At 43.0% G+C, this 15,695-nt stretch overlaps 1 protein-coding gene across 22 annotated transcripts in view; it reads right to left on the bottom strand.

Annotated features, from left to right (window-relative positions):
* Nucleotides 1-15,695, bottom strand: part of Lmo7 (LIM domain 7) — a 190,906-nt gene that overhangs the window by 80,759 nt on the left and 94,452 nt on the right. For 15 of the 22 annotated variants that reach the window (XM_075950051.1, XM_075950029.1, XM_075950028.1 and 12 more), the window contains one exon: nucleotides 11,577-11,683. In XM_075950051.1, coding sequence (XP_075806166.1) covers nucleotides 11,577-11,683 — 107 coding nt within the window. Of the gene's footprint in view, nucleotides 1-6,669; nucleotides 6,763-11,576; nucleotides 11,740-11,958; nucleotides 12,246-15,695 lie in introns of those variants that run through there. The other 7 variants (XM_075950044.1, XM_075950046.1, XM_075950043.1 and 4 more) reach the window with 7 other exon arrangements.

The raw sequence follows: 15,695 nt of genomic DNA, 5'->3' as shown, positions 1-15,695 counted from the left end.
TCACAGCATACTAAAAGGAATCCAACATCAGAACTATCTAAATAAAACGTATGTATTAGTGTTTATTTTTAGACAAGTTCCATGACAGTCTATAAATGTCAAAGTATGGCAGTGTGATCCCTAGTAATTTAGATTAGCAAAGTTTTATAACCCTTATCTTTTAACAGGTCTGCTCCATTATCATGACAAATATGATTGAATACCCATTAAATATCTGCTCAAAATCTACAAGTTTATAAAGGTATTTATGTATAACTACAATAAAATTCAAATAATTATTTCTCAACTATGGTTCACCTAATTTAAGACAAATTTAACATTCCTACAATGAGAAAATCCTAAAGATCTATGATCTCTGATTTGATGGCATATTTTAATCCACCACCTCAAAGAGAGTTAAAAACAAAGCAGGAAGAGAATCTGAAGATCAGAACATGTGGGAATTTGCCAGTCATCAAACGCCGTGGTGTCAACAGTGTATACAAATTCCCTTCAGGGTAAAGCTGGAATGGTTAAAAATAGACCTTTGACAATGTCAGGCACACAGCACAAGAAAAAGAAATAGAAGTCCAATGCTATTTAAGTCTGTTTAGGCAACAAGGCAAAAGGAGACATCCCTTGACTGAAAACCTAAACTCTGATTATGTGCCCAAGGTCACTCAGCCAAGGAAGTTTTTCTTCTCTCTGCTTCACTTCACCTCAGGCATCTGGAGCAAAGTGAAAATGCCTGGCTGTGCTGTTTCTAATTTAGAAATAAGTTCAGAAAGACACCTGACAGAGTCTGATAACCCTTAGCGAGTATGTCTAAACCTGAGTAAGTGACAGGGATATTTCCGAGGTGCTCGGGGCTGCTCATAGATTTTCTAATCTCACTGCTATACCTCTCTCCAATACAGTGTTGCCTTAGAGTCGACAGTTATGAACCTCTACAATGCTCCTTAAGACCCAAAACCAAAAATTAAGTTTTTCCTCTTCTTTGCTCAAGGTAGAAGACAGGTGGGTCTTGTTTTCCTTATCTATCCACAGGTTTGGAGTTAATGAATGTTTAATATTAGTTAGATGTTGTTGAAAAGGTGCCAGAGAAAAGGTCCATAGGTAAGGAAGCCTCAGACAGCACCCCTACCTATGCCTCACCACAAACCCACCCTGGCCCAGCAGTCCATCAAAGCTACTACTTTTATCTACCCTGGAAAGAGTTATATCCAAACCTGACGGCCTACAGCTTAAGCCAATGGTGTGAGAGTCTTTAATAAAGTAGATACCCTCTCTCCACCATTTCTTTGTTAGTCACACAAAAACAAAAACCAGGAGGGGACGTTGAACTTTCTCAGCCATCTGGGATATCACATGCTCTGGCTACCCACAGGTAATGATAGTGTTGCTCCTACTGTCTCTGGTGGTTTGAGTGAGAACGGCACCCAGAAACCCCCATTTGAATGCCTGGCCAGCCACCGGGGAATGGCACTATTGGAAAGGAGGTGTGGCCTTGCTGGAGGAAATGAATCACTGCAGGTGGGCTTTAAAGTTTTCAAAAACCCAAGCCAAGCCCAGTAGCTCTCTTCCTGCTGCCTGTGGATATGGGTGTAGAACTCTCAGCTTCTTCTCCAAGACCACGTCTGCCAAGCTTCCCTCCTTGCTGACAATGGACGAAACCTCTGAACCTTTAAACAAGTCCCAATTAAATACTTTCTTTTATAAGAGTTACCATAGTCATGGTTTCTCCTCAGAGCAATAGAACAGTGACTAAGACATTGTCTCCTCCCAGACACAGCCCACACCCCTTTGGAAAAGGAAATTTACCTACAATTATCATCTGGGGCTCCACTCTTGGAAGACACAGAAATCTGTGGTTTGAGCTGTTTGGTGGCATTTTATATGTAAAAACACTTTTTTAGCAATTGTCCTTCCGAGTATGAAATGAGAGAGGCCTAGTAACAGGCCAGCCAAATGGCTTAACCACATACACCAAACACCAAATCCTTGGAGGATAATTTTCATATATCAGTAAACTGAAGAGCAAAAATACGAAGCAGAAGCATTTGGGGCTGGCAGCTGTCGATATTGTTGCAATGAAATGAAAGAGAAGAAATTCTGATACTTGATATTTTGTTTAGAAAAATCTCCCCCAAACTGTTCTGAGCCCACAGAGCCAACTCTTGGTAAATTTGGGATTTAAGCTGTGTTAATGCAAACAGCACTTAATTCAAAGCAGGTGCTTCTCTGGAGGGTCACTAAATCCTGCTTGATTTCCTGTAAAGCTTAAGAAAAACAGGCTAACCTGAGTTGTGTTGGTTCAAAGTATGTTTTTAATCTGCCTTTTGGATGTTAATATTATAAAAATCATACTGATCACATTAAGGAATATTAGCGTGTGCCACTTAGATTTATATGACAGGTTTCTCCATCCAAGTCTCTCCAGTGAGACTGGGGCTGTTTGCCTGGGTTACTGTGCGTGTTTGCTCAGTGGTTTCCGAGGCAACAGCACTAAGCTCTTTGGAAGATAGACGATTTGTAAATCTTCCACCCGATTTAGGAGAGGCACGAAGAAGTGTATGTGTCTGAGAAACAAAGGCTGGAGCCTTCGATCACCAATGTCACCTAGCATTTGAGCTCAGAATGCTAGAATCTATACCAGGCAATTTTCCCTGAACTTTTACTGTTTCATTAGCCTAAACTTTCCAGAAGCAAATGATAACCAATAAACAATTTCTATGTCTCTTCTGTTAAATACTTAATAGCCAGGTTCAACTTTTAAAAGAAGTAGAAAAACAGCTACCAGATTGAAATGTATTTTAAAACACATCAATAGAAAACTACATTTCCTACTTTTTTTTTTACTTTTTTCATATTCAAATAAAACTGGAGAGAGAAGCCACACTTACTCACGCTATGACCGTTTAAAGTACTGCTGCCTAAAGTAGACATCATACTTCTGATGATATAATCAAGCCTTTTGATGCTTCGATGGCGTGGCCCAGAGGAGAACTAAGCCGGTGGGCGGTGGGCAACGTGGCTTGCAAAGCGCGCTTGTGCTCAGCCAGGATCATGAACTCATTCCGTGAGGACAGAGAACCCAAGTCCTCCACATCCTTTCCCATACCAGCTTCTGACCTCATCTGCGACCTCTCTGTCACGGAAATGATAATTCACAGAACTAGGAGGGAAGGGGGCAACGCTGAAAATAAGCCACTAAGTAATGCGGAGGCTTGGGTTTGAAGCTGCGGTAAATGGCATCGTCGTAATTTGTGAAGGGTTTCTGGTTTGCTCTTTTTTTAAAATGGGGAAGCTGTTGAGATAAATTAATTCAAATTAAAATCTTGACATCTCCAGAAAATACACTGGGGAAAAAAAAAAGAACTTTTCAGAAGTTTATTAAAAAACGTCACATGTAACATGGTGAAAACAGACAACCATCCTCCTAGTCTAGCATTCTTATTTTAACAACATTAATTCTATCAAGTTGACTGACTATAAAGTATTTGCTTATGTATTAATTTAAAGGGGCAGGAGAGAATATGTGCTGTTCTTGTAAAGCTGCAGAATCCGTTTCCCAGTACCCACATAGGACCGCCCACAGCCACCTGAAGGATGGCTTCAGCAGGATCCACCCTGCTGGCTTCTGCGGACACCTACACTAACATGCACATACCTACACTTATACACAGAATTAAAAATAAAATATTTTACAAGACATATCTAGTCAAGTGTCTAATCCCAGCAAAAAGAAGGGTTGAGTACCAAATGCACTAAATCCAGAAAAATAAAGCCCTGAAGCTAATAAACGCAATTTAAGTAGCCAGAAGTAACTTTCTCTAAGGCAAATGCAGGACCCAAAAACAGGTGGTTAGATTATGTATATGCTCACAATAGCACATTAGTATTTATTGAGCACTTACTAAATGCTGGGCACTACACACTTGCGTGCTGATTTCCCTTGACCCACCCAACACTCTCAGGAGGCTGGGTACCATCCAAGTTGTAGCACCTTCTAGATTTCAGGCAAACAACAGCCACCTGTGCCGTAGTGAGTGGTCTAGTCCCAGAGATTCGCAGGGAGCATGAAGCAGAGCAAGCCAAGAATCAACATTTGCCATGATGTTACTATGCTTACAGAGAAGACAGTCCATCCCAAGGAAGAAACGTGAGCTGGCTGAGGTCATGTGCCACCAAAATACAGAGGACAGGAGTCAGTCCAATTTGGAAAACACCAAAATCATCAAAGAATATCCGCAGCAAGTCACACCCCTCACTCGAATTTTTTTGCTGGATCCCAGAGAAAAGTTAGAGTTTCATGGAAACAGTTAAAACAAATAGCTAAGGAATGAACAGATTTTTATAAATGTTCACAGTCTCCAAAATTCTATCAGAGTCAGCATGGCTGGGGCGGGGGACACCCTGGATTTTAATGCAGCAGACTGGTAGGTGGACCCAGAGAGGAGGCTTGCCAGTGTGCTGCCAGCTTTGAGAGGAGACCTACTGTAGTTGTTGGTGACAATAGTGACTGTCCTGAGACATTCCCTCACCAGGAGTGCCTGCTTTTCAAAACTCTTGCCTTTGCCTTTAGGCTTTTCAGGAAAGTTCACACCGGACATGGACCGCCTTATTTTCCACCCCCAAACCCTTAAATGTATATCTTAGATTTCACGAGCTAGATAATGATAATATAAACACATAGAACTGTGGCTAATATTTTGTGTAAATACACAGATGTAAATATGTAATTGTTTAGCGATGTAAATATGTATTATTTGTACAACTGTCGAAGAATTTACTGAAACTTCCACCAACCACTCTGAAAGACTCATTGGTCCAAAGTTCCCATCTGGCTTTGATTCCTCTTTGTGAGCGAGTGATAAACGTGCCCTTCTGATGTTGCACAGGTTTCAGAAAGTGTTGTAATAGACCGTATCACTATCCTGCGGTGATAAGTCAAAGGCAATTGAAACCACAAGTTCAATGACTGCTTCGCCAGATCAGCTTTGAGGGCGATGAGAGCAAAGACAGGAAGACAGGACAATGGAAAGACAAGCTCTTCCCCACCTTCAGAGTGTGATTTTGAAGTGCTCAGGAAATGACTATAATTAAAATCCAAATTTGAATTTCCAAATCAGCGTTTACACCAGGTACCAGAAGATAAAAGAAATAATATATGCTCCTTTGTTTTTAAATAGTTTTGTGAGTTGGCCGAAGGTACATGTAGATGAATAAGAACTTAGAAAACCCAAATGGAAAATCTGTGTCCTCTCCAGTTAGAAGAGCTCCCTGATTCAAACGCTCAAGTGATTGTACATTCTTATCGTAAAGAATACTTTTCCTCCTTGCTGGGCGTGAGGAGGGCAGGGTCTCGGGTTGCTCAGGCTAACCTGGTTCTCACTATGAGACAAGAAAATGATCTTGAATTTCCGACCCTTCTGTCTCTGCCTTCCACGTATTGAAATCACAGACATACCTAGTGCATGGCTGTCTTCACCTCCCTAAGACTGTAGACATACAGCACCATACCCAGTTTATGGGGATTCAAACCTAGAATTATGTGTATGCCGAACGAGTATGCTCTACCCACTGACTTACACACCCAGCCTCCTGTGGGTTCATCTTGACACACTGTATTCCAACTATGAATTTACAGGACTGTCTGTCAAATTGCCAAGCAAATTCCATCGGATTATGGGTACCTGTCAGAAAATCCTGTATCAATCTTTCAATATGATAACCAAGTAAATTACTCCTCTAAAACGAAATTTCCTCTTCCTCGATGAAGTAGTCTTTTTCACTCTGAGATTAATTCAAGCACACATACTTTTGCCCTCACACCAAAGGCCGGTTAAAACAGGCCAGAACATAGCAAGCAACTCAGAAAAACAAGACCTCATGCTGGTAGCTCGCACTGTCAAAAACAGTGAGGGACTGGAGGGATGGCTCAGAACCTGTTGCTCTTGCAGATATCCTGGGTTTGGTTGCCAGCACTGGCAAGGTAAATTCATAACCGTCTGTAATTTCAAGAGATCCAGCACTCCTTTCTGAACTCCATGGGAGCCAGTCATACATGCAAGCAAAGCATTCGTTCGCATAAAAGTAAATCTAAAAGAAATGGATATCTAAACAAACAGCTGGGAGACTACAGATGTGCTTGGGCATGTGATTTTGACGAGGGACTCATTGGGCAGAGGTGGCCCTACAGACAACGATTAGAAAGACTGATGAATGTCTTTCAGAAAAATGCCTGTCTCTTGGGCCATGTTATGAGACAAATGCTCTCTGATGGGGGAGGCAATGAACTGTCACAAACCCCCATAGGCTGTTTCATGTCAGCTGCTACTCACTGTCGGAGTGAGACACTTTGAAGCGTGAATATAGGTGAGGTTGCTTGTGAAGATAAAGACTCAGGCCAGCCTGGAGTGTGAAATCACAGCCAGCAGGCCAAAGCAGAATCAGGCCCTGTGTTATGTTTAGATGAAGCAGGGAAAGCTAAGGACGAGCTGATACCCAGAAGCCTTTGATTCTGGGAAGCAGATTAAGAACTAGAAACTGCGAGAAACCAAGATAAATAAAAGCTCCATTCTGCTTGGACTTAACCTCTTGATCAGACTAGTATTCCCCGAGCATTTTCAGAGGCAAGAACTCTTAGATGTTCAGACTTTGCCAGTAAAAAGCATGCACCAACTTCACCTGCTGGCCTTCGTGAGGGCCTCAGAGCTCCCAGAGCAGCTAATGTCCCCCTCCCAGGAAGTTCCAGTCCCCGAAGAACGGTATAAGGAGAAGCAGATGGACGCAGCACAATGGACTTCCTTTCTGCACTCTGGGAGTCAATAGGGAGGGGACGTTTAAAATAGTAACACATAGTGGCAGGTGGAAGTCTCCAAGCTCAAGCGACAGATCCAAGTTTGGAGAGGACTAAGCTTACTTTAAATAAAGATGAAGATGGTGAAGCACCATTTAAAAGACAAACTTGCAATAAAAGATCTAAAACCATCCTTAAATTTAAAAAAAATTAATGAGGGCTGGACAAATGGCTCCATGTTTAAGAGCACTCACTGCTCTCAGGGGACTTGCGTTTGGTCCCCAGCACTCAGATATTTGTAAGTCCAGCTCTAGGGTATCCAACACCCTCATCCAGTCGCTGAGAGCACCATACACTTAGTATATGTTCATAGAGGCACATACACGCACGCACACACACTTTTAAAAAGTATAACAATAATCTTATTAAAGAAAGTACTCAAAATAAATTATTTTTACCTACATGATATAACTACAAATTAACACTTATACACACAAACCCACTTGGGCTCCATTTGACAAACATCCAAGCACAGTGCCATCTGGGAACCTGAAGGACTTCACAGTGTGGGCACAAAAATCATGCTGGCTTCTGAAGCCACAGAGAAATGTCATTTGAGCTTTCCATCATTTCCACGATGGAGCAATAGTAACACCAATTTTACTTTTAACCACTCTTCCTTTGCAACTAGCAGGTGCAAAAAAAAAAAAAGTACATAAGAAGAGAAATCCAGAAGCACAACACCATTTAAAGTTGTATATTCTACGTAAAGGGTTAGTAACCCAAAAAATGCGGCTCTAAGCCAGTAGTAGAAAATAATTTCTTTTAGTGACAGAAACATTGTGTTCAAAAGCACTGCCGTTCTGTAATTACCTTATGCACAGAATTCATCTGAAGGAGTGTTCAAATCTAGATTGGAGTGCTGCGGGGGCGGAGGGAACAAACATGTTTACAGTCTGTTCAAATCTGCACTTTCAAATGTTTGATAGACATTTGGAATAGGCTGAGGAGATGGCTCAGTAAGTGAAGTATATTCTGGGCAAACTGTGAGGACCTCAGTTAGGATCCTGAGCATGCGCTTACGGGCATGCGGTCTGAGCCTGGCTCTTAGCCTATAACCACCGCATGCCTGTAACAGCAGCAGTCAGGGTGGAGATGTGCAGATGCTGAGGCCTCACCAGCCATCCAGACTAGCCTACACAGCAAGTTTCGGGACAGTAATAGAGCCTGTCTCAAAGACTTCAGTGAAAACCGATAGAAGACACCAACACCTCTGGACTACACATGCACAGGTGAGTGCACCTGCACACACACAAGCGTACACTCTACCCACCCACACACACACACACACACACACACAGAAAAAGTTGTTTAAGCAGTGCTTTAAATATGCTTTAGTTTATAAATCAGAACTTATTAAACATATACTGTTAAAACTTTTAATGATCAGTCGGTCCTGGCACCAACTCTAAGTCCCATAAGACAGCATCTAAGACTTTTTTGATGAACTGATTTCTGACATAATCAGTCACCCTGTGCCTCTATTTCTGACCAGATACCATCACAAGGACCTTGACACTTGCTGCCGGGGAGTTCCAAGTGTGCGGTGGCATGCCTCTGTGGTCACTAGGCAGGGAGTGCCTCACCACTCATTCCCCATGGATTACGTATGTCCAGTTCAGTGTGGGTACTCACTAAAATGTTAAAATCATGGTAGCTAAATCTCCTGGCCATGTATTGGGTTAGCCCTCCACCTATCATTCATGGAGACAGGATTTTAAGTTTATTTACTAACCCTTTGGGAAGAAAAAATATAATGGAACCTACTGATTTGTGAATAAGAGCCAATATCAAAGTAAACAGAATCGTTCAAATGTACTTGAAAAACTTCAAACTACAAAGTTTCTCCCTGCAAAGCAAAACAACCCAGGAAACTAGATCGTATATGACTATGTACAACTACAAAAGCATACAGAGTACTCTAGTTCTGTTTCGTTGGTGGACATTGATTGTAAATTAAATTTTAAGACACAGATTACTACACAATGTACTAGGATCTGGGTCCCTACAGTCTCTCACTGCCGGCAGCTCCTTAACTGTTCCTGTTCCCATCGTTCGCTGTCAAACGCTCAATTCTCCCACGCTCAGTGTACCCCGTAATATGTCTTCTCCACCCACCAACAGAAACACCTCCTGTTCCACAACACGGAGTATATGAACTACTTCTCCTTTCTCTTGGTATCCCATGGCTACCTTGCATGAGAAGCAAGGCCAGCCTAGGTCTGGAAGCAATCAGATGCAGCATGAGTGGTTCTGCAATGGCGGCACACTTCACATAATCAAATTGCTTACTACGGCTTTGCTAAATTGAATGTTTACAGATGAGCCATACGGTCTCAGAGTACCACACGCTTTCACACTCTCAGACAAGTCACCAGGAGCCTGGCCGCTGAAACAAAAACATATATCACCGAAATGCCATTATTAGATGACAATACACATGAAGTGACATCACAGTGTCACAGGTCTGTCCACTCTGAGTCTTTCACTTCCCCATGACCACTTTGCTGGCAGATAGGGCCTTCCATGTCTACATCAGGATTTCTGAACCCCAGCAGTATTACCCTCCTTGTTGAAGCTGTTCTATGGGCTATGGGGCACTTAGCATCACCGCGACCCACTCAATAGATGCCTGCGGCATCCCACACCAACTATGACAATCAAAAATGTCTCCATACATTGCCAAATGTCCACAGGGGGGAGAGGGAAACTACAAGAGAACCACCGATCTAATCGATGCCGAGTCCTTTAATCTACAATAATGACAGGGCACGAGTTGAGCTACAGGAATCTGCACATTACATAAGAGCTTGAACTAAAAGTTCACAGCCACCCTTCTCTTTGCTGAGCAATTATTTGCCTTCCTTTAAACCTGCTTCCTTTAATGAAAAGTTCCTTCTCAAAGCGCAAGGGAAGTCAGTTGCCAGTGATCTTCAATCTTTTCCGGGAGGGACCGAGCCTCCGCCTGCCTTAGACCCAGAACTTTCCTTTATGGCCCAGCAAAGACACAAGCATGGAATGTTCTCATGCCGAACCAGAGCTGCGGCTCCGGCTCTCTCACCCTGACCGAGGCACACCTTGCGGTGACAGGCTTGTGGTTTCCTCTCAAACAAGTTGTTGCGCCGGCCTCGCGCCATCCCAGTTTCACTTTGTCAGTAATTTAATTTCACAGGAGGCTGAGCCCAGATACGGATTTCAAGTCAACATTTTAGACCCAGCCACTCCTGCAAGCGGCTCCAGGCAAGCCCTATAGGCAACACCCTGGAAATTAGGGGCCGACAAACATGTTTCACCTAGCTCTCAACTACAGGCTGCATAGGTTCAAAGCGATACGGTTGTAGAGGGAAAGGCGCTTAGCCTTAATTCACACGACCCCTGAAGGGAAGAACGGCTTGATGGCTAAAGTTTCTTTGCTCAGAACAGTCTTAGGAAAGGAAATTAAACAAATGTACTTTTGAGTGGAAGTTAAAAGGACCCTACATATGACAGAAGTAAATATTTTCAGCAATAAAACTTGGGATTTGAGCTTCCTTACAAGTCAACAGAAATGTGGACAGACTCCCCTTCAAGGGACATGTCACTGCTGTGGACCAGAGAGAGATGGGTCGATGTGGCACAGGTTGTTCCTTTGAAATATTTACTGTTAGACTTTAAAGCCGCTTGTGTTATTTGAGGCTTTAGGGTAGATGGCCAGGAGACAACACAGACTATCGTAAATATCTGTGGCATTGTTTTCCTCCATGGCACGGTGGCACTGTTTAAGATTTCCTAATTGATTTTAATAATGACTGGAGCTTCAGTGCTTGGATAAAGGACATAATCTTTATCTGAAGCATAGACAGGGTTTTCCATTTTCAGATTTCTACAGATAGAATTAAGCATTTATTTCCTCACTTGGAAAAACGTTAATTAGGTTCAAGAGCCTCGATAAGGAGGGAGGCATTACTTCAAAATTATATAACTTTCCTGTCACAATTTACCTGGCACCACAACTGTACTAGTGATTTCCTAGATGCAGCTTAGGCTTGTAGGAAAAAAACCAACCTTGTCACAACTTAAAACCATTGTCCTGGAACCACTCACACACACGTTAACACCACTGCCCACATAAACTCCAACAGAATAGCCGCCGATGTGTGTTCACGTCCCAGTCTGCCTTCTTGTCCAAAGTATGAAAACAGTGGGAGGAGGTTCACTGTTGGAAAGGTGACCACAATCATCGAGGCTGTAGGTCCTAGGTGCAGAGACCTTCCAAGTGTTGACAAGTGCCTTTCACTGCTTGTTTTTGTCACTTTCCTGTTAACGAACATGTCCTGTTTCCAAGGACCTAAAAAGTGCTTTAAACCGACTATTTTTACTTTAAATTACAGCAATAGCCTCTGAAGTCACTTCATAATTATAATGAATAAATATCCTCACCATTAGCAGCCAGACACTATCATGCTGAAAAACATTAAAATATAAACCGCCACTCCGGCCAGCATAGAGATTTACAACAAGAGTCTGACACGGTATCAGTTACAGTTGGCTTCTCACTCTCGGTCCCCAAGCCATTTTTTTAAAGAGTCTATTTTAGAAGGAGACGTACAGAGGAGAGATCGTTCCATAGTCACAAAATCTCTCAGCGATTATTTTCACTTCAGCGGCAAGCCTTCAGCTTAAAAATACATACCTATTCATTACATTTATATATGGCATATTTATTATCCGTGGAAAACACACCAGGGGAACTTACTTGACAGTGACTCGGTTTGATAAATCCTGTAGATCCCCAGGATGAAAAAGCTGGGCTTCTTTCAATCCAATCTGTTCACAAGCTCTCAAAAAAACGTTTATATTATCCTGTGAAAAGAATTAGAAAGTGATTGTTTAGCTGAGCTTGCTCTCAGACAAAGGTTACCAATTTTTATGATACAACTTCCCAGCTTCAAAGTCCAATTATAGTCAGCAAAAGAGGCGGTGGCAAGAACAACGCGTAAGTGTATTTGAACGAGGAAAAAAAAAAGTCCGTGGACACGTATAGCCTTTCAGTCTTCCGGAGCATAAAAGGTGGTGCTACCTTCTGCCCGAGCGTACACTGTTTCTGTGATCTTTGTGACTGGCACGTTAAACATTACCTGTTATAGGACAAGCGCTGGCCAGTGAGCAGTAATCTACACTTTGATGTCAGCTCTGCTCTGCAAACAAACGCCCTCTTCCCAGCTTCGCACGACAAGCTTCACCTCTTTAAAAATAACTCCAGCTACTGACATTCACCCACCCAGAAACTGTTGGCAGGGAAGAAATAAGAGGAGGAACATTCTGTTTCTATGATTACAAATTACAGAACGGCTGTGGAATACCACACCTGGAATCTGGGTTTGGTTGCTGAGCCAGCTCGTGACAGGCACAGAGACCATGCTATAGGACCAAGGAGAAGCCTGGCGCTTATTGGCTGAACCATCCCGTTGGGGAGGGGCATAGTCCTCACTCCCTGCACCTGTCTGAAGGACTGCCTCCAAAAACACTGAAAAGCTATCCCCCACCTCCAAGCCTGCCCTCCTATCTAATTTCAAAAGCCCAATCCTCCATTCACAAGCCAACGCTTACCATTATGCTAAGCTGCTGTGAGACCACGATATGTTCTATGTTCAGGGAGCCGCATTGCAAGCACACACACTGGTTCCTAGGATTAGCTTTGGCATCACCCCTTACTGCTTTTGAAAAAGAAAAGTACTTTGTGTGGCTGAGTCCCTGGTGACTCCACATGGACTCCCTTTGCTTTGCTAGGCTTGTGCGTAGGGGAATGTCTTGCTTGCATGCTAGCACACGCTTGTCCACTTAAGTTGGCTGGCAACTCTGCCTCTGTGGTGTGGGCCTCCCTGCAGCCACACCCATCTCCCTCCCAAGCTGAGGTCCACAGAGCAGAAGGCAATCTCCCACTTGGAGAAGGGAGCGCTGACTATGCGTAGGCAGGAAAGTCAGGATGAGAGGGAATATCAGACCAAAAAAAATGAGAGGGTTGGAGGCCAAGTCAGCAGCTTATTCTCAGAGCATAAGGGGACTTCGGGAAAGCACAAGAGAAAGTGTCACCAGTGAAAAGCAACATTGACTGCCAAGGAAGGGAGGGACACGAAAAATCAACAACAAAAACTCTCTGTGGAAGTGGGAGGTTGTTCCAGGATGCTCTCAGCAAACAACAGTGTGCACTAACCAGCTAGGAACTGAAATGCTTGTATAATTTCAAATAAGTTGGTCTTAACAATTACAGAAATGTCTAGGGGTTAATAGAGTGGAAAAAAAACGAAGAAGACACCCTAAATTGACCTCTGATCTCTGTATTTATCCATTCACATATACACATGGATATGCATACATGAACATGTACAATCGTACACACACACAACTTATTGGCAGTAGGAACATAATGATAATTTCATTGTTAAGCTTACAATTTCTAAATGCTATATGACCTGCAATTATTTGAAAACACAAATAGTTTTAATAATGCCCCCTCAAGCAGACAACAAAAATGACTCATGAGGCCAATATCCCACCTCTGACAGGAAGCAAACCTCAAATAAAAAGAAAAAACACTAAACTGATAAGCATTTTCCTATCTGCCTAACGTAGTTCTGAATGCTTAAAGTCACATGAACCATCAGCTGAGAATATAAGGCAGCAGAAGAACGCTTGCCTAGCAAACACAAGGCCCCGAGCAGAGTGCCTGGAACTCCACAAAAATAAATAAATTACAAACTCCTGAAACAAAAATCAAACAGAATAAACGTAAGGAACTAAGAGTTAACAAAACAACCAGCATATTTTACAGAAACATAATGGCGCTCACCTGGTGAACAAAATGTACAAGCTGATAAGGGAGAAGCCGCACATTCCCACAAAACCCATCCAAGTATTTAGAGGGAAACCACTTCAAATTGAAAGTGATCTCTACTCCATCAGGCACAAAGTTCAAGGAAAAATACAAGCTATGTGACTACATCTTAGTCCTGAGGGTAGCCTTTTTATGAACCCCAAAGCAGAATGCTGTTTTAAACTCTTAATGGTACTCGGTTTTAGAGCAGAAGAGCGTTCCATATAAATGCACACATGGCCTATGCACTGGGAGTGGGTTCCACTCCAATCAGCATTGTAAACTACATCGTGCCTCTTGGACTGGGGCCCGCTGGTAATTTATTTCCTGCAGTTTCAAAGGACCCAGTCAGAGCATTGCCTCAAGGGATATACAAAATTATAAAATAAAATTTTCATGTCTGTTCCAACATCGAGTAGCCACACCCAGCTCAGCATAATAAAAAGAAAGCATTTTAGCTCTTACTGGATGGAATTATTTTCCCTTGAAACTACCAGAAAGGGGGAGGGGTGCAAAACAGAACAATAACAACAAAGACAAAGCACAAATGGAAATCAAGCTCAGCTAATTGGCCTGGGAGCCAGGGCTGGCTTTAGAAAGATTAGTTATGCTCTCTGGCCCCTTTTTCCCTATCCCTGCAGTGAGTCCCATACAGACCGGCCACCATTACAAAGGGTAGGCAACGCTCCCTGCAAGAACAGGGGTGCCCAGACCTCCAATTCCTCACACAAATATTCCATAGCTCGATATGTTAGAAACAACTTCCTGTCAAAAAGAGCCTTCCTTAAAAACACATGATCCCCCTACACCTTCAGTGCCAATGGTCACTTCTCAAAGCAAAAGTAATAATAGCAATAATGATGATGATAAACCCTAACTGATGTCTAAGGACTCCTTCTCATTCACAGTGTCTATATGGGGACCAAGAAAAGCAAACACTACAGAGAAAGAAAGTCTTGATATTTTTATACTCTTCAGCTCCCCTCTCACCTCTGATTAATCATCAGGAAAAGATGCTTGCTAAGACACTGGGATAAAAATGCCAGAAAGATCTGCACAAGTTCTCCAGTGTATATTCTTTGCTTACAGGAACTCCATTAGTTAAGCGATGCGGCAGAACAAATGATCCCAAAACAGCGGTGTAAAAGACCGCAACTTCTGATAACTTTGCAGAGATTGGAACGTGGGAAAGCCTTCACGAGGTGCTTCTGACCTGGAGGACCCCCCATCGAGCTCTGACTGAGAAGTCAGCCCAGTTCAGCAGTCATCCGAAGGCTTTCCTGGTTTTGTGGCTGTAACCAAGGTGACTGACTCATGTGCTTGGCAAATCAGGGTAAATAAATGTTTCCATAGGACTACCTGATAGAACCAGCGATGTGAGAGGCAAAGGGAAACTGCACTTCCTGGCTTTCAAAGTCGCGTTCCATCATTTCTCTAAGATTCTACCGTTACAGAGACCATTGCTCTTCAGTCAAGACTTCGCAGGGACATAAAGCGTATATGAGGAGCATCAGGCCATGCTGGACTAGTGGCGCCAATACTTCACTGTCTGGAGACTAGTGCTTCATACCTCACACACTCTCTCCCAAGGCCTCCAAAACTCAGCGTATTAACATCTTTGTTTAGCCTGTGTATTTGGAGGGTGTGTGTGCCTAGTGTCTATGCATGTGTGTGTGGCATGTGTGTGGCGTGTGTGTCTGTTAGTATGTATGCAGTCACATGTGTGGAGGTCACTTTCAGGAGTCAACTTTTTGCATTCCACCATGGGTTCTAGGAATCAAACTCGGGTTGCCGGCTTTGCGTGACAGATGCCTTTACCGCCTCCCCCCCATGACCAAAACAAGTTGGGGAGGAAAGGGTTTATTTGGCTTACACATCCACGTTGTAGTCCATCACCAAAGGAAGTCAGGCTAGGAACTCAAACAAGGTGGGAACCTGGAGGCAGCCATTAAAGCAGAGGCCTTGGAGAGATATTGCTTTTTGGCTTGCTCCTCATGGCTT

Source organism: Microtus pennsylvanicus, chromosome 15 (genome assembly GCF_037038515.1).
Source record: "Microtus pennsylvanicus isolate mMicPen1 chromosome 15, mMicPen1.hap1, whole genome shotgun sequence".
Taxonomy (NCBI): domain Eukaryota; kingdom Metazoa; phylum Chordata; class Mammalia; order Rodentia; family Cricetidae; genus Microtus; species Microtus pennsylvanicus.
This window is presented reverse-complemented; position numbering and strand designations above follow the sequence as displayed.